This window comes from Sus scrofa, chromosome 2 (assembly GCF_054392235.1).
Source record: "Sus scrofa isolate SSC_HxYL_T2T_F1_AM1 chromosome 2, Sscrofa_HxYL_maternal_Yorkshire_Landrace_v2.0, whole genome shotgun sequence".
Classification (NCBI taxonomy): Eukaryota; Metazoa; Chordata; class Mammalia; order Artiodactyla; family Suidae; genus Sus; species Sus scrofa.
In genome coordinates, this window is record NC_139384.1 from 127392870 (window position 1) to 127415985 (window position 23116).

The 23116-nt window shown below is 40.2% G+C and overlaps 1 protein-coding gene across 1 annotated transcript; it reads right to left on the bottom strand.

Moving 5' to 3' along the window:
• Nucleotides 1–3066: 3066 nt before the first annotated feature.
• SRP19 (signal recognition particle 19) lies at nt 3067–13250 on the bottom strand. Its single transcript, XM_003480888.5, has 5 exons — nt 13168–13250; nt 12473–12548; nt 9081–9152; nt 8881–8992; nt 3067–6687 (listed from the first exon to the last, which is right to left on the bottom strand). Exons 1-5 carry the CDS (start codon nt 13206–13208, stop codon nt 6554–6556), a joined length of 435 nt encoding a protein of 144 aa, XP_003480936.1. The 5' UTR covers nt 13209–13250; the 3' UTR covers nt 3067–6553.
• Between the last annotated feature and the right edge of the window lie 9866 nt (nt 13251–23116).

The window sequence follows — 23116 nt, forward strand, 5'->3', positions numbered from 1 at the left end:
TCCAGCATTGCCACAACTGCAGCAGAGGTAGCAACTGTGGCTCTGATCCCTGGTCTGGGAACTTCATATGTCGCAGGGCAGGCAAAAATGAGAAAGAAAAAAATATTGATATCTGCCTCCACTACCAGAAATTCTGACACTAATCTACTATATACCCAGAAGCCAGCATTTTAAAACTCTTCAGGTGATCCTAATAGATAGCCAGGGTTGAGAACCACTGTTACAGACTGTGAATAAGGTCGAGAGTCTCAAGGCCTGGAGAGCTTGTCTTAGTTAATTAGTTCACCAGGCATGAGCTTCCTACTGGAACATACTGCAAATTGAGTAAGTAGCTTATATACAACAGAAACAAACTCACAGATTTCAAAATAAAACTTACTGTTACCAAAGGAGAAACTGGCGGTGGGGTGGGGGCAGGATAAATTAGGAGGATGGGATTAACATATATATACTACCCTATATAAAATAGATAACTAAAAAGGACCTGCTGTATAACACAGGGAAATCTACTAGCATATTCTATAATAACCAAAACGGGAAAAAAGAGTGGACATATGCATATGTATAATGGATTCACTTTGCTGTTCACCTGAAATGAATACAATATTGTAAGTCACTATACTCCAATAAATTTTTAAAGAGATAATAAAAGTAAATGAAAAAAATTAATTTAGTACCTTAAAACAGTACAAATGTAGCTTACAGTTCTGAAGATCAGACAGCCAAAACAGGGTGGCAAGACTGCATTACTTCTGGAGACTGTAGAGGAGAATGCATTTCTTTGCTCCTTGCAGCTTCTCCGGGCTGCCGCCATGCCTCCATTAGGGACTCCCAAGTGTGCTGACCGCTACTTCCCTTTTATAAGGACGCCTGTGATTACACAGGACCCACCTGGATCACCTAGGATACTCTCTCCAGCTCAAGATCCTTCATCTCATCTGCAAAGCCTTTTGCCATGTAAAGTAACATAGTCACAGGTAGTTTTTTTTCTTTTTGCCGGCAGTGGTGGGTGGGGGAAGTGAGCCCCACATTGTGCTCATCCCACCTAAGTCTCTCTTTGGGTACAGAAATTTCATTCTAGTTACCTCTAATGTCAGAATGACTGCAAAGAGCATTTTAATGTTGGGAGAGAATTTTTTAAAAAAGGGTTGAGTGAAGAACTACCCTATTCCCATCTAAGTAACGACTGGAAATTTATCCTGTGGAGGTAGTAAAGGATCTGTGGAGTGGGGGACAGAGTTTGGATAGAGTTAGGGGAGAGAATTTGCATTAAAAACAGGATGGAGGAGTTCCTGTCGTGGCGCAGTGGTTAATGAATCCGACTAGGAACCATGAGGTTGCGGGTTCGATCTCTGCCCTTGCTCAGTGGGTCAACGATCCGGCGTTGCCATGAGCTGTGGTGTAGGTTGCAGACGAAGCTCGGATCCCGAGTTGCTGTGGCTCTGGCGTAGGTCGGCGGCTACAGCTCCGATTCGACTCCTAGCCTGGGAACCTCCATATGCTGCGGGAGGGGCCCAAAGAAATAGCAAAAAAAGACAAAAACAAAACAAAACAAAACAAAACACAAAAAACAAACAAATAAAAAAACAGGATGGAGTGACTAAATGCTGAGACCCATTTCCCCCATCCTGCCTTCTCCTACTAGGCTCTCCTGGGAGCTTGTCTGACTTTTCAGAGCAGCCTAAGAGAAAACTCCTCTAATCTTAGAAAATTTGCCCCACATGTCTCAGCCAGATAGCCCTTTAGTGAATCTCACAGTCTGCAAACCTTTCTTATGTGCTCAGAACTTCCAGGCAACTTTTTGGGTTTTTTACTCTTAGGAAAAAAAAAAAAAATTAGTCTAAGGAAAGCCGCTCAACACAAGGACATAAATAAAAATAAAAATTTTTAAAAAAAGGGACTTAGCAATAAAAGGATAGAAACCATACCTTCTGAGAAAGAAGAAATTATATCCATGAACTAGAATGCTAGACAAAAGAAACATTCAGGTAACACAAGAGATTACTGAAGCTGAAAATACAAGAAAAATGGAATGTTCAATAGAAGGGTTGGAAGATAAAGTGGAGGAATTCCAGGAAATAGAAAATAAAGGCAAAAAATGGAAATAAGAAAAAAAGAAAGTTTTAGGAATCATCCGGCAGGTTCAATATTCAAATAAGGAATTCCAAGATCAGAAAAGGGAGAAAAATCATCAATGAAATTTTAAAGAAAATTTCCCAGAACTGAAAAAGACACATTTCCATATTGAAAAAGCCCATTAGGTACTCAGCACAACAGACAAATGAAGACTCACACATGAAATATTGTGATATTTCTGAATACTAAGATGTTTCAATAAGAAAAATACGAGTCACAATACATCATGAACTAGAATGGCTATAATGGTCATCAGAAGACCATGAAACAATGCCCTTCAACTTCTGAAATAAAACGATTTCCAGGAGTTTCCATCATGGCGCAGTGGTTAATGAATCTGACTAGGAACCATGAGGTTTTGGGTTCGACCCCTGGCCTTGCTCAGTGGGTTAAGGATCCAGCGTTGCCGTGATCTGGATGTAGGTCGCAGACTCGGCTCAGATCCTGCATTGCTGTGGCTCTGGTGTAGGCTGGCAACTACAGCTCTGATGAGACCCCTAGCCTGGGAACCTCCATATGCCACGGTAAGTGGCTCTAGAAAAGGCAAAAAGCCAAAATAAATAAATAAATAAATAAAAATGAAATGATTTCCAGTTGTAATTCTATCCCCATCCAATCAATGTGAGGTAGGATGATGAGTTTCAGATATGCAAGGTCTAAGAATATTTACCTTCCTTCCATTTTCCCCAGGAAATATCCTGAAGAATGGACTACACAAAACAAGTAACCCAAGAAATAATGCCCAGTATGCAGTAATGCAGGATATCCAAACAGTAAAGCAGTGAAGTGAGTCACACTCCCAATGACGGTGAAGAAAAAACCCTGAGGGAAGATGTGCACTGAGCTGAAAGAGTAACTGGTAGTTATTACAGCCAAGTGAATGGCTCCAGAGACTTCTTGATGAAAGGAATATACTTGTTGTGAACAAAATTTTTTTGCATTTTTATTTTTTTTAATTACTCAATGAATTTTATTACATTTATAGTTGTACAACAGTCATCACGAACAAATTTCACAGGACTTCCATCCCAAACCCTCAGTGCATCCCCCTACCCCCAAACCTGTCTCATTTGGAAACCTTAAGTTTTTCAGTCTGAGTCAGTATCTGTTCTGTGAAGAAGTTCACTGTGGCTTTTAGATTCCACATGTAAGTGACAGCATGTGATGTGGGTGTCTCATTGTCTAACTTTACTTAGCATGATAATTTCTAGGTCCATCCATGTTGCTGCAATTGCCATTCTTTCTTTCCTTTTAATGGCTGAGTAAATGAACAAAATTTTTGAAAGGATATATATATTTTTTGGTATTTTTTTGGCCATGGCATGCAGCAGCTTGATATGGGATCTCAGTTCCCAGACCAAGGCTTGAACCTGGGCTGCAGAGGTGAAAGTGCTGAACCCTAACCATTGGACCACTAGGGAACTCCCTGAAAGGACATTTTGACAACTGATGATTTGTGGCTGAGTTAGTGCCAAATATTCAGAAAATTAAGCAAATAAAAATAATTAGCCCCAAGGAAAACAAAAATAATCACATCATACTTGAGTGTTCCCAGGGATCAGCTGGGAACCTTGAAAACTGCATTCAAATTCTGGGCTGGGACAAGAGACTGTATTTTCACAAGCTCCCAGAGAACAGTGCTGCTGGACCCTTGACCACACTTTTGAGCAGCAAAGGTACTGCATGGTTCAACTATGAATGGAATATAGGATAATAATATACACTCTGAATTGTGACTAAAATTATAAAATACAGTTGGTAGGATGGAAGAAGGGAAGCATGCATGCCTGTCAGAGTTAGTAAAAGGAGGAAAATGAAATCATTTTCTCCTTCAGATTGGAAGTTAATGCCTAAAACCGAAACTATTAATTAAAACTAGCTGGCAGAGTTCTGGTCCTGGCACAGGGGAAACGAAATCTAACTAGGAACCATGAGGTTTTGGGTTCGATCCCTGGCCTCATTCAGTGGCTTAGGGATCTGGCATTGGCGTGGCTGTGGTGTAGGCCAGCAGCTGTAGCTCTGATTCAACCCCTAGTCTGGGAACCTCCATATGTCGTGGGTGTGGCCCTAAAAAGCTAAACAAAACAAAACAAAAAAACCATAGCTGGCTCTTTCTACACAACGATAATAATAAAAGTCCTTAAAAGGCAAAGGATGTGAACATAATTCACTGAAATAAATACAAATTTCAACACATGAATCAATGCTCAGTCTTGCTCATAAGAAATTATTCTATTTTTCACTTGATTGGCAAAGAAGCAGTTACTCACTGATTACAACAATGTGAAGCAACAGCAATACAGTGTTACAGCAATAGTTCTGAAACCTTTTCTGACAATCCTTATTGTGCCATAACTAAACCATTTTAGATTCCTCATCTTTTTGCAACAAATCTTTTAAGTTGACTCAGCTGGTATCCATTCTCAACAGCTCTCTTCCCTGGGTGCCTCTTTCAGAACTGAAAATGCTGTCTTTCACTTTCCTAGCCTTCCTTACAGCTGAAGATGGCTAAGTGTCACAGCTCTTGACAATGAAACTTAAGCAAAAGTTGGCCAGGAGGGATTCTGAGAAATCTTTGGCTTTCAAGGAGGGAAAAAAGTGGAATACTGATAAAATGTCAGATGTGGTATAAGCCCTTTTACAAGTGTATGGCATGAATAGTGGAGTAAAAAGATACAAGGGCATCACTAAGCAAATGTACCGCCAATTTTTTTTGTAAAAATTAACTCCTGCTTAAGCCTCTGTTTTCTGTTACACGGCCAAACACATTTGTAGATGATGTACTTTCCCAAGAGGGCTGCTCTGAGTCACGACTTGCACCCCTGTGTTTATTTATGTCCAATATATAAACTGCTATACTATGTCCACTATAAAACATATTAACAGAAATTGTTAGAAAAAAGCTAAGCAGCAATCCTAGTACTTCTTCTTGCATACCAATGCATCATCTTTATACAGCCTGGGTGCGTAACTCCTTTCAAAGCTCCGAAACTCTTTAATTTTCACATTTTTTTTTGCTGCCGCACCTTCAGCATAAGGAAGTTTCTGGGCCAGGGGTCAAATTGGAGCCGTAGCTGCCAGTCTACACCAAAGCCACAGCCACACTGGATTCAAGCCACATCTGCGACCTGTGCTGCAGTTTGTGGCAATGCTGGATTCCTAGCCCATTGAGCAGGGGCAGGGATTGAACCTATATCCTCACAGAGACAATATTGGGCTGTTAACCTGCTAAGTAAGCCACAATGGGAATTCCTGGCTTCATTCACTTTGTAATCACCTGGAATTGTTTGATCTCATGCAATAAAAACTTAAAGGAACTGGGACTTAAAGGACATGAAGGGGCTCACAGCATTCACCAATTTAAACCAGGCCTCAGCAAGACAGGAATCAGGAAGCTCAAACTTGTAGACTATTAGCTATTTTAGTTCCCATCATGATCTGTACTTCAGTCTCTACTCCAGATTTAAAATTCATGAGAAATAATCCATTGGCTCAGTTTGGGTCATATTCTCTGGTCAGAATGCAGTGCTGTAATTAATAGCTCTTCCATAATTATATGGAACAAGAGAAGACGGCTTCCCCAAGAGATACTCAGCAGACAAAAAAAAAAAAAAAAAAAAAAGTCTAGATAAGGAGCCTCTCACATTTTACATAAAATCACCACTTTTGGAACAGTGCTTTGGAATAAAGTCAGGATCACCAATCCAATTTAGTTTCTTAAGAAAAATGTATCTCAAAATACTGAAGCAAGGTAATTTTAGAATGCCAATTATAATAATGCTCTTAAGTCTAAAAACAAACAAATCTAAAGCTTAAACTCCAGGATTTTCCAAACTAGTAACTGAACAATTCAATTACAGTAATTGACTAAAAGAATATGATCTACAGATTAGCTGTTTATAGGTCTCCAAGAGGATTTAACCACTTTCCTCTGGTTTTAGGCTCACACTAAGCTTCCACTACTCATTTTATTCTCTTTTATCTTCTCTACTGGCATTAAATAGTTCATAAGCAAAGGCTACAAAGTCGCTTTCAAATTTTATTTCATTAACTTAAGATGAACAAAATGTGTATTTCAAATCTTACTAAACTGAAACATGTTTACAAAGACGACAAACAAATACAGGATTTCAGGTAACACATGGTAGAGTCCACTGTCCATCTAAAATTATGCTTCTTTCTTCCACAAAAACTGCATTGAAATGCAAAAAAAATTTTTTTTAACTGCGTAAGAGCTAGATGCCAACTTCTGATGTAAATTTATTTCACTGTAACTTGGATGCTGAAGCTGGGAGGCACAAATATTCATAGTTCAGTTAAAGGATGAAAACAAAAAGCTTCTGTTTCCTTCAGACACAAATTGGAAGCCTCCATTCTACTCTTACAGTAGTACCACATCCTTGATTCTCATATCAGGTTACTTCTTCTTCTTTCCTTTCCCTTTTTTACTTCCCTCTCCTTGCTGAAGACTTTGGTCACCGCCTCCTGTTTTTTGTGTCCTTGTTTTTAGTTTAGGTATCATTTCCGCAGCATACAACATTACTGACTTACCTAGGAACCAAAAGTGAGGCTCATTGTATAATCTGAGAAATAAGACATCGAAGGTTATAAAGTTCAAGAAATCATCACATCAAGAAAATGAGAAGAATTTAAAGGGAAACAATTAAATGACTATGAAGACAATGACTGGCTCAAGTAGGAACCTTTCTTGAACAAAATGTATTAAGAACAATGCTGGAGATATTAAAATGAACAAACATTTTGTTTTATCTGAAACAAAAATTTGGATCTTGCTCCTAGTAATTGACTTGAAGATCAAAGAAGAGTATATCGAAACATAAGATGGAAACGGAGTCAGGAAAACACTGTATTCTAAGCTAGGAAATAGCTCCTCAGTCCTACGACAAAAACGAATGTCATTTAGCTACAAAAGATGTTACTCATCTGCCCAAGTGATTTATGCATACATGGACCCCTGATTTGCCAACAATCACTTCCTCTAGCTCCAATCACTACGTTCAATACGCCCAGCCTCTCAGCTTTTCTCGTTTTACTTTTTCCTTCTCTATTTACTTACTACTTCCTTTCTGGAAACAGGAATCAACATCTTTTCAGTTGTAATTGTTACATTTATTTTATTAACTGTTTTTATTATTCTGGTCTAGGCAAAAAGTTGTGGGGTTTTTTTTGTTTTTGTTTTTTGGTCTTTTGACTTTTAAGAGCTGGTACAGGAAGATGCCAAGGAGAAGAAAACACACACTGGAATGAACTACCTGTTTGTTACTCCTGAGTTAGACCCTTAAGTTTCTAGAAATAGCTACCAATCTTGACATGTTTTGGCATACAATAACCAATTATTGTAATCCAACTAAAAACAAGTCATCAGTTTGGGGTTACTGTGTCAAAAAAATTAATAACGCCACTTAAAAAAATTAAAACATACTTTTTAGAAATAAAAAAATCTAGAAAATTAAAGAATAACATGTAAACAAATACTTATCTTCTCAATACTCAATATTTTAGAATACTGAGGTCCAGTTTTGTTTGGTTACTTTTTTTTTTTTTTTTTTCTTTTTTTGCCACAACCACAGCATTTGAAAGTTCCTGGGCCAGGGATCGAATGTGAGCTGCAGTTGCAGCAACACCAGATCCTTAACCCACTTCACCAGAGTGGGAATTCCCTCTATCGTTGTTTCTTCTTTAAGAAACAAAATACTAGAGATAATACTACAGTCTTCTCTGACCATCACACCCCTGACCTCACTCCTCACCCCTGCTTGCCAGTAGGTTAAATACTATCTTTTTTTTTTTTTTTAGGGCCACACCCACGGCATATGGAAGTTCCCAGGCTAGGGGTCGAATCAGAGCTGCATCTGCTGGCCTATGCCACAGCCATGGCCAACGCCAGATCGGAGCCTCACCTGCAAGCTACACCACAGCTCAAGGCAACGCAGGATCTTGGAAACCATTGAGCAAGGCCAGGGATGGAACCTGCGTCCTCATGGATACTAGTTGGGTTCACCGCCGATGAGCCACGATGGGAACTCTTTAAATACTCTTTAGACTTGGTGTTTCCTTCCAGTCCATTTCAAAAATGTTTGTATATAATATTAATAAACAGTAATATTTTGTATTTAAATTTATACTTTAGTGGAACCACCCTATAACTATCTCTTGCTTTTTTCATTCAACATGGGTTTTTAGATTAATGATAGAAATTAGTCACAGACCAGAGTTACTGTCGTGGCACAGTGGAAACGAATCCGACTAGGAACCGTATGAGGTTGAGGGTCTGATCCCTGGCCTCACTCAGTGGGTTAAGGATCCAGCGTTGCCGTGAGCTGTGCTGTAGGTCTTAGAGGTGGCTTGGATCTGGCGTTGCTGTGGCTGAGGTGTAGGCTGGCAGCTATAGCTCTGATTAGACCCTTAGCCTGGGAACCTCCATATAGGGCAGGTGCAGCCCTAAAAAGGCAAAAAAAAAAAAAAGAAAGAAATTAGTCACAGACCTTAAGTGTCTCTAAGATCTGAAATAGCAATAATATCTGACCATTTAATAATTTCACACTCTAAACCTGGGAACAATGATAGACTTTCAGCAGCTATCTCAATCAGCATCAGTCTTTTCTTTAATCTATAAAATGCAAATTATGTTTCTGACCTGTCAAAAAGTCAGTTTTAAAACATTTTTTGCAGTGTAGCAGAATAACCTATCCCAAATTTTATTCATTTATTTCAAAAGCTTACGTGATGGGAACTGTACAAGACAGAGGCTGCCATCTTCCTGTTTGAGCTGGACTCGGACTCTGCCCCTGTACTGAAGATCACGATTCCACTCTCTAGAGTACATCTTATTTTTCTAACATTAAAAAAAAAAAGAACAGGCTTTGAGAAAGTTATTATGTCAATGAGATGAGCACAGAAAACAGTGAAGAACCACATCATACCTCAAGAAAGACATTAAGTCCAACTGCTGAGCATACATCTTGAATCTCTGTAGCTGTAGGATTTTCAACAGCCTGAAAAGTTAAAAACAGAAACACTCAACAGTTCAGCTATAAGTGGATATTGCTACAGTTGTGTAAATCATTTCAGATATTATGATCCGAACACATAGCAAAACCCTAGGTTTCTTTTTTTACTAGGTACAGTTGTTTCCTCTATAATTGTTTAAATTCTTGGGAATCACAATGATTCATACTTGTATGTCCATCTCTCTTCCAACAGAACATAAATTTCATAAATTTCTCTGTTTTGTTCACCACTATATTTCCTAGCATCTGGCATGATGCTTGGAACATAGTAGGTGCTCAATGAATACTGGTTACACAACTATTACAGATACAACCACCTTAGAAAACTGTTCGGCAGCATCTACTAAAGTTAAATGTATACATTCCTTACAGCCATGCAATTATATACCATGGAATACCAAGTATATCATGCAATTCCACTGCTAGGTACATATCCAAGAAAAACATAAAAACATATTCATTATTTAAAACAATCTCAAGAATTTTAAGAGCAGCACTATTTGTAATAGCCACAAACTAGAAACAGCTTAACTATCCATCAATAACACAATGGACTGTGGTACATTTACACAATGAAATACTACAGAGCAGTGGGTTTTAGCATGGTAATTTTGTCCCCTGACATTTAGCAATACTTGGAGCTCTTTTTATCTTTAAAATGAAGGTGGGTAGGGCACTGATTTCTACCGAGTAGAGGCCAAAGATGCTGCTAAACAACTCAAAACACAGCACAGCCCCCACAACCATGAATTAGCTGGCTCAAGATGTCAAGAGAGTGGCTGTCAGGAAACCCTATTACACAACAATGAGATTTAACAAACTATACTCAAAAGTGCAGATAGGAGTTCCCGTCGTGGCTCTGTGGAAATGAATCTGACTAGCATCCATGCGGATGCAGGTTCGATCCTTCTGGCCTTGCTCAGTGGGTTAAGATTCCAGCGTTGCCATGAGCTGTGGAGTAGGTTGCAGACGTGGATCGGGTCCCATGTGGCTGTGGTGTAGGCCGGCGGCTACAGCTCTGATTGAACCCCTAGCCTTGCGAAACTCCATATGCTGTGGGTGCGGCCCTAGAAAAGACAAATTAAAAAAAAAAAAAATTAAGATTTACTTATGTTTCTGAATATATCCTATAAGCCAAATAAAATTAAAAACAATTCAATCATTCCCCAAATTGTCTGAGAGCTTGCTACTAGAGGCCTCAGTCAGTGAGACTTGATGTTAAGGATTACTGTGAATCTGTGCTTTGGCATCTTTTCTTTTTTGCCTTGTGGCAGCTAAGTAAACTTTATAGATTTAAGCAGTAAAATGGGAGATATTAAATAACACAAATATAATGTAATGCTTCAGCCCAAGTTCCTTATAATTTTCATTAGATTACAAAATGTAAATGACTCTTAAAAATAGAAATATGACATTAATTTTGAAAATAAAAAACTACAAAGACCCTTCACTTGGCACTAGGCACTTTCCAAACTTAAGCCACCAGGCTTAGATCTTGGGTTTTTCTTTTTTCGATTTTTAGGGCCACACCTGTGGCACATGGAGGTACCCAGGCTAGGGGCCCAACTGGAGTCACAGCTGCCAGCCTATGCCACAGCCATAGCAACACAGGATCCAACCTGTGTCTGTGACTTACAGCACAGCTCACGGCAATGCTGGACCCTTAACTCATGGAGCAAGGCCAGGAATCGAACCTGCAACCTCATGGTTCCTACTTGGATTCGTTTCTGCTTCGCCACAATAGGAACTCCTGATCTTGGGTTTTTCTATTTAAACAGCACAAAGGAGAAATCATCTCTTTTAGAACTATAAACATCTACTTTTAAAAAGCATTAATTTTAAAGTAACATTACCCCTCTCAAAAAAAAGATGAAGGTGGAGTTCCCGTCATGGCTCATGAGGGGACCAGGATCCATGAGGATGTGGGTTCAATCCCTGGCCTCGCTCAGTGGGTTAAGAATCCGGTGTTGCCGTGAGCTGTGGTGGAGATCACAGACTCAGCTCAGATCCCGAAGTTGTTGTGGCTGTGGTGTAGGCCAGCAGCTATAGCTCTGATTGGATCCCTAGCCTGGGAACCTTCATATGCCTTGAGTGCAGCCCTAAAAAGTGAGGGAAAAAAAGTGATGATAATGGATATACCTTTTATAAATTTCAACACATCTGCATTTTCTACAAGTCTTGTTTAAAAATTCAATTCCATTTGGGGCATATCATACAGTGCCATAATGTTGGTCTCCTTTATTAAGGGGAAAACTGTCATAACCTTGCTTTAAAATTATATATATGAATATCCACAATCCCCCCCAAACTTCTTTCAAACACACACTCATGAAGAAACACTTAAATTTTCTCTTTTTTTTGGGGGGGGGGCGCTGTGTTTGTAGGCATGTGGTAGCTCCCAGGCCAGGGAACCAACCCCCACCAAAAATGCAACCAAAGCTGCTGCAATGACAAAGCTGGTCCTTAACCTGCTGTGCCACAGGGGAACTCTCACTTAAATTCTTTCGGTTATGGAATTCCCATCGTGGCACAGGGGAAATGAATCCAACTAGGAACCATGAGGTTGTGGGTTCAATCCCTGGCCTTGCTCAGTGGGTTAAGGATCCAGCAGCATTGCCTTGAGCTGTGGTGTAGATTGAAGACACGGCTCGGATCTGGCATGGCTGTGGCTGTGGCTAGACTGGCATCTGTAGCTCTGACTGGACCGCTAGCCTGGGAACCGCCATATGCTGCGGGTGCAGTCTTAAAAAAAAATAAAAATAAAAAGTCAATTCTTTTAGTTATGAATCCATGCCCTTCTTTTTTTAGGGCCACACCTGTGGGCATATGGAAGTTCCCAGAATAGGGATCCAATCAGAGCTGCAGCAGCGGGCCTACACCACAGCCACAGCAGCATAGGATCCCAGGCATGTCCAAGACCTACACCACAGCTCAAGGCAACAACAGATCCTTCACCCACTGAGCAAGGCCAGAGATTCAACCTGCATCCTCATGGATACTAGTCGGGTTAGTTATTGCTAAGCCACCACAGGAACTTCGAATCTGTACCCTTCTGGTTTCACCATTCTTTTCTTTTTTGATTTGTGTCATACCCATCAGAGCTGCAGCTGTGATTCCACCAGAAGTAGGGCAATGTGGGATCCTTAACCTGCCCCGCCACAATGGAACTCCTGGTTTTGCCATTAAGGAAAACACCCCAATTCTTGCTTGCTGTTCTCCTCAGGCCAACAAGTGAAAGAAAACTTTGTGTCTCTAACAGGACAACCTCCCCAGACCCTCAAGTCCAAAGATTCCAGCCTGCTTACCTTACTTATGGGAATTCGCCTCCCCTCCGCAATGGTCTTCTTGTTATTTAAATATGCAGGATAGATACAAATGAACCTGCCACAGGAAAAACCCAGCTGGCATCACTAGAGCAATATTTTCAAAAATTCATTCATTCGTCATCATTAGGACTACCGGTACACATATACTATTATTTACTTTTTTCTTTAAATTGTCTCCCCACTACTTAAAAGTAACCATTAACTTATTACTTTAGATGTTTAAAAAAAATCACTTGCTAGATAACATTTAAACAAAAAATACTGCTCAGTGAGATACAAAGTCGCTGTTGAGTTGGGTACAAATGCCTGTCAAAAATTCCCGAGGGTGGGAGCCCGCTTTCTTACACAGAACGTACGGTGTCACAGGTATAAAGGACTCGAAAGAAACCAAATAAGCCTTTCCGAACGTACTAACAATTACAAGAGATTTTTTCATTTTGTGACTACTTAACGTAATGTCTACGTAGCATCCAGAGCCCTTTGTCTCACGTACAGGTAAATAGTGAGCTACGTAAAGTCGGAAACTAGGGGCCCTGCGAACAGGCTGGCGCAGCTGGCCTGAGGGAGGCGAGGCCTGGGGTTCGAGCCGAGCTCCCCCGGCCTTTCTCGCGGCTGCTGAAGGCGCTGCAGCACCGGCGAGCTTGCCTCGGGCCTCTTCCTCTCTCCGGACCCACCTGTCCTGGTCGGCCGGGGACCGTGCGGCGGCGCAAGCCATCTTCACTCAGGCCCAGACAGTGCCAAGACACGACCAGAAGAGGAAAAAAAAACAGCGGAATCTCCACTAGGAGAGGTTCCAGGCCACCCCGTTTCCGGCGGAAGTCCAGCCCACCGAAAACGCCTACGCGACCGCGGCTTTTCACAGTCGGTCTGTTCCAGCACCTGTCCCTAGGCGCCAAGATTGCTAGTTTCTGACGTGGCGATGCAATCTCCAATTCTCGCGAGACGACCTGAGAACGCGACCAACTCCTTCCTTTCTCAAAGCCGGCTTTTGGGGCGCATGCGCGACAGCTAAACTTGGATTCCACGTTCATGCTCTTATCTGAATTCAATTCTACGCTGAGTTTTGTGCTAAACTCTCTCCCACTTGGAGTAGGGCCCTACGCCACAGTAATCTGTGAATTCCGAGCAGGTTGTTAGAGTAAGCAAATTTTTAACCGCTTTTGGGCCCTGCAGCTTGCTTTCAACTTGGCAAAAAAGCATTTTTATGGTGTGGAACTGGCTAAATTACTTGCACTGTGACTATACACCTTTCAAAACTTCTACCCTAAAATTCACTATTTTTATATATTTTAGGTTAATTGCAAAGCACTATTTGAGGATTCTGTTCCTAAACTAAACACACATTCATTCCTATTTTCTTAGCGGCTGCTTATTAAAAACAAAAACCAACAAAAAGGGGGCAAGGCAAAATAGGTATTTTCCCTTTTACGGATGAAAAAAAAAAAACAAAATAAACAAGTCTTCCCAAAAGCTTGAGTCTCAGTGATGGGTAATTTGCCCATTATCATCGTACTAATGATGGCTGAGCATAGATGCCCAGCTGGTCTGACTGTAAGCTCCTGACTTTTCTCCATCCTCTCAATTCCTGCCTCTCAATCATCCTTGTACTAGTGCCTTAGTACCAGATATAAATGTTTTACTTCTTTCTAAAGTGAACAAGAGTCCTGTAAAAAAATCTTCATGCCTGGCCAAACCAAACATGTAGGGATGAAATGAATCCAGACTTTGAAATAGATGGTTCAGGACTTCACTTTCATACTTTAGTTGCATCACAAGAAAATTCACATACTTTAAGAAAATCAACATTTTATGTTAACATAAATACGATATATAGAAAAATGTGATATATAGACAAGGTGTGAAATGAACAAGGCAGTCTTAGGTTTAATACACACATGCAGTAGTTTACAGTGGGGTTGTTTTTTCAGAGCCATGTAAGTAATTTGAGACAAAAAGACCAATATTAAAAGTGGTTATAGTTCCTGGTTTATACATAGGGACTCAATGGGGCCGATGTTTTTGAGTGGCATTCCATGCTGTAATGCCTGTTTAACTCTACACTATTGTTAAAATATTGTAGGAGTTCAAAGAGAAGGGGAGGGCGAGTGGCAATATTGTTACCACACTAATGATTATAAAACAAGTGAATACAAAGTTTTAAAATGTGGATGCTTGCGGAAAAGCGAGTTAAACTAGAGGATAAAGTGGTACACAGAAAATTGCAGAGATGATGAAAGGCCTTCAGGACTTGACCGTACTTTTTTCAAGTGTAATCAGTATTCCTCATATAGATGTGCCAATAAATTCAACCTAACAACCTTGGTTGAGGCTTTTGGGTAGGGACGGGGTTCACAAAGGTGGAAAGCAAAGATCAAGGTGGGCAGGAGAAATTTCGCTGAGATAGTTGAATAAGACTTGAAAGCAGGATGAGAGGGATTAAGGAAGAGATGTGATGTACAGTCAGCTCTCTGTATTCATGGGTTCTGCATCTGCTGATTCAACCAACCAAGGGTCAAAATATTTTTAAAAATTATTTTCAGAAAGTTTCAAAGAGCAAAACTTGAATTTGCAGCATGATGGCAACTATTTACCACTATTTACATAGTATTTACATTGTATTAGGTATTATAAACAATCTAGAGATGACTAAAATCTGCAGGAGGATATACGTAAGTTATATGCAAATACTACACCATTTTATATAAGGGAACCCCTTTGAGCCCTCATCCTGAGTGGGCCTTGACCTTAACCCCTGTTCTGTCTTTTTATCTTCCTAACTCAGTTTTAGCAAGAATCCTACTAAGTATATTAGGGTTCTTCACAGAGAACCATTACGATATATACAGATATATGAGGAGATTGTTAGAGGAACTGGCTCACACCTTTATGAAAGCTGAGACATGCCACGATATGCTACCTCCAAGTGGAACCCAGGAAAGTGCAGTTTGAAGGCCTGGGAAGGGGGAGAGTTGATGGTGTTAAGTCCTGGAGTTAGGAGATCTGAAAATCTGGAGCTCCAATGTTGGAGGGCAGGAAGAGGTGGAAGTATAAGCTCAAAAAAAAAGAGAACTCGCCCTTCTTCACCCCATAAGTTCTGTTTGGCCCTCAGTAATTGCATGATGTCTTCCCACATTGATGAGAGCAGATCTTTGTTATGCAGTCTACTGATTCAAATGCTCATCTCTTCCAGAAACACCCTCACAGATACACCCTGAAATAAAGTTTGAATAGCTGTTTGGGCATCTCTCAGCCCAGTCAAGTTGACACAAAATTAACCATCACAGTAAGTTTAGCAAGTCTCCCCACCTTGCTATCTGATCACCCTCACTAACTGATCAAATTTCTCATTCTCAACTTCTAAGTCCATGGCCTACCTTCAACAAGAATCCCCTTACCCTTAGTAATTTTCTATGATTCCCTCACTTTGCTCTTTGGTTATAGATATCCAGCCATCTTTGCTGCATTTGGAGTTGAGCTGATCTCTCTCCTCTCTTGCAATATCCCTGTTATATACTCGGGATAAATAAAGTCTTCCTTACCATTTTAACCAGTGTCAGAGTAACTTTTTCTTTAAAAGCTTCCTCATAGCAAGGTAGGACTTCTTACATTCTGGCTGGCTTCCTGCAGATCACAAAATGGAAGCTGGCAGGATTTTTTTAAATTAAAAATTTTTTTTTTGCTTTTTTAGGGTTGCACCCATGGTACATGGAAGTTTCCAGGCTAGGGGTTGAATTGGATCTACACCTGCCAGCCACAGCCACAGACACAATGCGGGATCCAAACCGCATATGTGAACTACACCACAGCTCATGGCAATGCCAGATCCTTGAGACACTGAGTGAGGCCAAAGTTCAAACCCACGTCCTTATGGATACTAGTCAGATTTGTTTCTGCTTTGCCACCATGGGAACTCCTGGCAGGACTTTTAAATGCCTGGTTTTGTAACTTTCTCTATATTCTATTGGTCGAAACAGTCACAGGGCCAGCTGAGATTCAAAGGAGGGGTAATAGGAGTTTCTGTCATGGCACAGAGTAAAAAAAAAACCAGACTAGTATCCAAGAGGATGCCAGTTCAATCCCTGACCTTGCTCAGTGGGTAAGGATCTGGTTGCCGAGAGCTGCGGTATAGGTGGCAGATTCAGCTTGGATCCCTTGTTGCTGTGGCAGTGGTGTAGGCTGGCAGCTGCAGCTCTGATTTGACCCCTAGCCTGGGAACCTCCATATAGGGCAGGTGCAACCCTAAAAAGACAAAAAAAAAAAAAAAAAGACAAGAAAAAGGAGGGGTAATAGGCATCTATTACAAAAAAGGATGTAGTATGAGGGATATTTTCCCATCTTTGGAAATGTGATCTACCACAGAATCAGAAGTCAGTTTCCACAGAAGATGTAGAATTTGCCCTAGGATAATGAAATGCTAGGTACACCAACCTGATCTAATGACACAGCTTTCACTGTTGCGGGGGAAATTCAGAGCACAACATGATGTTTATGACTAAGTTTTGTCTACATTCCATATCGAGCCTCTGTTGGATCCATATCTATATCCTGGGGTAGGAGGGTACACTGTAAGTAAAATTTCTTTTAATGAAACTTTCATTACAAATCCTTTAAGGTATTTGAAAACATGAAATACGGCTTTGGTACACTTCTAGGGAAATGTCGATACCAAAGTAGAGGACAGGTGTTCTTCCCACTTACAGAGGAATAGAGTGCAACTTCTGATGCCAAGAACCCTGACAGTGTGGTCCCCACTTAGGCACCACCAAGATTTTGGATGGTGTCTGATGGAGAGGGCCATTTTGATAAATCTGATTGGATTGAAAAGAGATAACATGAGAATACTTACTGAACTGAAGACTCAAGATTGAAAAGATTCAGTATTAAAAGACAGGGCTGTAGAAAAAAGACACACAGCTGGACTTATGCCAGTAAAATTGCTTTATTTCAAGGATTGAAAACATAAACCTAAAAACATGAAGATAGGAAATAAAAGTTGCCTATACTGGAAAATAACTCAGATTGCTACTTGAAGTTTTTAGCCATGGTAAACATTAAAAGTTAAAGTTTTGGAGAAAATGAATTGTGACCAAAGTTGTGACCAAATTATCCTTTGTGTGATGGAAAAAGAAAACAATTTTAAATAAGCAAGAATTTAGAAAGTATATTTCCAACTTTGCTTCTCTGGGGAAAAAAAAAAAACAAAACAAAACCCAAAACTATTTAAGGACATACTGCAGCCAAACCAAATTATGCTAATATAAGGAATTGGCAAAGGATTTCCTTTGCAATATAGAGCAAACAGTGGTGAACATTTATACCTAATTTATAACTAAATTCAAATAATTATTACTAATGTGGGGAGTTTCCTGCTGGTCCAGGGCTTAGGACTTGGTGCTTTCACTGCTTTGGCCCAGGTTCAATCCCTGGTGTGGGAATTGAGATTCCACATCAAGCTGTTTTGTGTGGCAGCCAAAAATTTTAAAATGTGATGGTGAAGATAATTGCGATTGTTTAAAGATTCTGAAAGTTAAAAACAAATGATTACCACTTGAACAGAGACTTTACAAAGGACTTAGGTTCCAATTGAAACAGCTGTATGCCTGTTTCCAAAGTAATTTAACTTGCTGCATCTCCAGGGTTTTCATAGGACCTTGACTTGCCTTTTTCTGCCTTCCAACTTTCCTTTGGTCTTCCCCATCTCTGTTCCTCAATTCCTATTCCCGTGTACCCCAAGAATCCCAAGTTCTTGCCTGTCTTTAGCAAACCTAAGATTTTCTCTAACCCTCCTCCCACTCAAACTCCAGGCTGGGCTTTACAGATCCCAAACCCATCAAGGTCCTCAGCTAAAGATAATCACCCTTGAGAATTTTCCCACAGCAAGAGCCACCCTTTCTGGAAGAAGGTTGTGGTTTTAAATAACTCTCCTTTTGATTTGTGTGTGTAAAATACTGATAGTCTCACTGGTTCCACGGTTCTTGTCAGTACCTTGGTAATTTTGTTTGATATATTGAAGAAAGTCGTAACTGATGTTTCATTAACATTTGATGCTTTTTATTGAGAATTATACTTTGACATAAATTTATCTTTACTGTTTTCTTTGCATTTGGCTGTGGTTGTAATTTTAGTTTTATTCATTTGGGATAATTTTAAGTCTGTCTTCTATTAATGACATATATTTGGAAGATTTTTAAAAATTTGACTCCAACCTGAGAGCAGTTATTTTACCATATGCGCTTAGTCCACTTCTTATTTGGTATCAATGTGTCATTATATGCTTTTTTTGTGACTAATTCCCCCTTTCCTACTTTCCCCATTCTTTGTTATCTTGTTCAGGTATTCTTAGTTATCTTTTGACTAAAGATTTGGATGGAATTTTTTTTTTCTTTTTAATATTTGGGGTTACCACTAAATAAAAAAATTAAATTTGTACTTTTCCAAATTAAAATAGTATATTTTGACACTGTTTATTTAAGATTAGAGATTTAGGGAGTTCCCACTGTGGCTAAACAGGATGGGCCATGTCTTGGGAGTGCTGAGTCATAGGTTTGATCCCTGGCCAGGCACAGTGGGTTAAGGATCCGGCATTGCCTTGGCTGCGGCTTGGATCTGATCCCTGGCTGGTAACTCCATATGCCACTGGGCAGCCAAAAATGGAAGAGCCCCCCCCCCAAGAAAAGATTACAGATTTAGCATGTTTTTACATCTTCCCTCCCTTGTAAATCATTTCCTAGTTTGGGTTGGAATAATCTGGCATTTATGATCATTAAAATAGTTAAGTATTTCATCTTTTCAGGTCTTTTTTTTTTTTTTTTTTTTTTTGTCTTTTTGCTATTTCTTGGGCCGCTCCCGCAGCATATGGAGGGTCCCAGGCTAGGGGTCGAATTGGAGCTGTAGCCACCGGCCTACACCAGAGCCACAGCAACGTGGGATACGAGCTGCGTCTGCAACCTACACCACAGCTCACAGCAACGCCGGACCCTTAACCCACTGAGCAAGGGCAGGGACCGAACCCGAAACCTCATGGTTCCTAGTCGGATTCGTTAACCACTGCGCCACGACGGGAACTCCAGGTCTTTTTTTTTTTTAAGGCCCCACCCGCAGCATGTGGAGGTTCCCAGGCTAGGGGTTGAATTGGAGCTGTAGCTGCCAGCCTACGACAAAGCCTATGCTGGATCTGAGCTGCATCTGTGACCTATACCACAGCTCACAGCAACTTGGGATCCTTAACCTACTGGGCGAGGCCAGGGATCGAACTGGATGCCAGTCAAATTTGTATCCACTGAGCCACAGTGGGAACTCCCCATCTTTTTAGTTTTGAGTTACATGGACATTCACATTGAGATTCATTATTAGATTAACAATTATTTACATGTTTATTCAAATTTAAAGGTTTTATTGCTCAAATTGTTTCCTTAATATTTTCCCAGTTATTTAATTGCTCAGGTAGCAGGAATACTATAATAGAGACATGTCATAGATTCCAGTTGCCCAATGCTTTTGAAACACCCCTGGCCAACTTGCAGAATTCCTGCATTATGTATCCAACTTCCTTAGTGGAGAAACCACACAATCAATCTTTCCCAGACTCTACAGGCATGTGGCATAGCTTCTGCCAATCATGACTTGCCAAGCAAGACTTCAGTCTAGAAGTGAGCAGTGTGAGGAAGCAAGTGCCACACAGAACCTTAATTCTGGGGGGAAGGTGGTGTCAGAGGGTTCTGGAGTTTAGGGGCAATAACTAGGTCTTTAATGATGGAGTCTCACAGTATTGGGTATTGGGTATTGTTTTTGCTGTGTCATTTCCGAGACTGACTTTCTGGCCTTCATACTGCTCCTGTGAGCTACCTACAATTTCTTAAATGAAGGTCTTGTCTTTCAGAGAAGCTCTTGTTAACAATTATAATAAGAATCCCAAATGATACAAGTATTTCAGATAAATTAAATGCTAGTTTGGCTGGTTTTGGCCTTCTTGGATAATATTTCTTTTTTGGCACTTGGTACTTGGCAGAGTACCAATTTTATTTTTTTCTTTTTTAAGGCAGCTTATTCTTCTCTCCCCACAATGTTTTTTAGAAAGCTTTCTCTATATTTAAAATTAAAAAACAACTAAGAGGTGTCTAAATGTAGTTTTCTGTTAGTTTCAAGTTACTTCAGGAACAAAGTGGATTTAAGGTTCACAGGTACCCCAAACACAAGGGAAAGTAGAACTAGGTCCCAGAACCGGCAGGGACTGAGGTAACACCAGGGGCTAGCCACTCTCTCACTTGTTCTTAATGCCTCCTTCCCGTATCTGTTCCTTCTCTCTCTACTGACCGTCCTTCTCTTAGCTTCATGAGCCCAGTCCTAGTGATCTCAGCTTTAACTCTACAAGATCTTTCAGTTCCAGCACTCAATCACCAACTACAAATTTCCTTTGTGACTCATTTCAAATTGGCTGTCTTTTTAAGACAAGTCTTACATGTCTTGGTCACTGGTCAGTTAATAAGTCTGCCCTAGGTCAGATATCTGCTTCTGGTGCCTGGTCCAGGGGAAAGACTGGATACGGGATTTAGTGACCAATAGTAAGACTAAGTGTCTGGATTCCAAAAGGTGGTACTGTAGGTGAGGCTGGCAATGTTTTTTTTGTTGTTGTTGTTTGGTTTTTTTTTTTGTCCTTTTGCCTTTTCTTGAGCCGCTCCCGCGGCATATGGAGGTTCCCAGACTAGGGGTCCAATCTGAGCTGTTGCCACTGGCCTACGCCAGAGCCACAGCAACGCGGGGATCCAAACCGCGTCTGCGACCCACACCACAGCTCATGGCAACGCCAGATCCTTAATGCACTGAGCAAGGCCAGGGATCGAACGTGCAACCTCATGGTTCCTAGTTGGACTCGTTAACCACTGAGCCACGACGGGAACTCCAAGGCTGGCAATGTTTGCAATGTTCTCAATAGTTAATTTTCACTAATGTTACTTTATATTCAGTGGTCACCTTTACTAGCATAATGTTGGGTATTTTTAATTAAAAAAATAAGTCTCATAACTTGAAGAAAATAAGCAAATAGTCACAAATGTAGAGTTATCCTGAATACCATAAGAAAGTGTATTTAGCACCAAGAACAATATTACACACAAAAAGACCTATACAGGTTGAAAGAAGCAGCAATGGTCTAACAAAAACCAGAATATAGTTTTATAGACCACAGGACAGAGTTAGGAGAATGGCAAGAAAATGAACTGGTGTTTACAGGAATCAAAGACCAGAGGTTTCAACACTACAAAGCAGTATTTAAAAGTAGCATAATATGCAGGAATTAGAAATTAAAAAATAATTTGTATACCCTATTTCAGCCATCATGACTTTTGAAAATTTATTTTTGTGTTGTAAGTTTAAATGATCTGACTATGCAAATATTTTTCAGTTCTTGCAATTTACAGTATGCATTTCTGGCACTATGTTCTTTTCCTATTTTAGGTAAAAAAAAATCCTGTGATAACATGAATTCAGATATAGTGCAACTGGCTCCCTTCTTCACCAAGATTCAGCCCTTCTCATTAACTTTGTGGAAACACAACCTAATTTACAGGAAAAAAATTTTTGACTGTACTTAGTGTAATTTGATCCTTTCGGGCTTATCTTTTATCTCATTATTTCCCTCTTATTATCTTTCCTTCTAGTACAAGGTAACTTGTAAAGTTTATTCTCAAATACCAATTTGCCACAGTTAACTCATCGCTCTTTGTATACTAACAAACTGGGTACATTTCTCTTTCACCTGAAACCCCTGCCCTCACTTCAAAGTTCTCTTTTGTCTTTTTCTGGGGGGAGTGTCTTTTGATCTTATTGGAAATAAGATATTTTTGAAATATCTAGATATGTGCTGAAATTATTGCCTTTTCAATAACTGTTCCAAAGGCAACATCAGTCAATCATTCAGCTACAGTCATTGTCTTTAGAATTACCTGTTCATTCATGTCTGGTAAATCTGTCTACTATTAGGAGTTGAGATGAACTGTATCAGATTATACAGCTCAATATTCAAATCTTTCAAGCCTAAAGGAGAGGGAAGTTTATTTTTTGGTATACTTAGTCAGATGATGAGAGCAGTTGATGAGATGAATAGCTAGGACAGAAAGCAGTCCTCAAGGAGCTTCACCGTTTCAATACAGGGGAGTAGTTCTGAGAGTGTGGTTCCAAGACCAGCAGCATCAGCAGCACTTGAGAACTTGTTAGAAATGCAAATTCTTAGGTCTCAGTCAGAATCAGAAAGTATGGGGGTTGTATCTCAATAAGCATTTTTGGTGATTCAAATGCATTCTAGTTTGTAAACCAGTGCTTTAGGAGTTCTGTTTGCTGCAGTCCAAAGCCAGAGAGGGCACTGCCTTACTTCTCTAAACAGGCAGTGCAACTCAACTAATCCCCAACTCTTAACTCGGTACGCCATTTGTAACAAGCATCAGTTTGGAATATTTGGCCTGTCATCGGTTACGGCAGCACCCTGTGAACTTCTAAAAGTAGAACTGAGATTTGTTCCTTTACCAATTCAGAGCCATTATCTCAACTAGAGGGTCTCAGACAGCAACTTTTCCCTCAATGGTCAATGTAGACCTATTGTACCTTCTCCCAGTAGGTGTTGCCTACTGG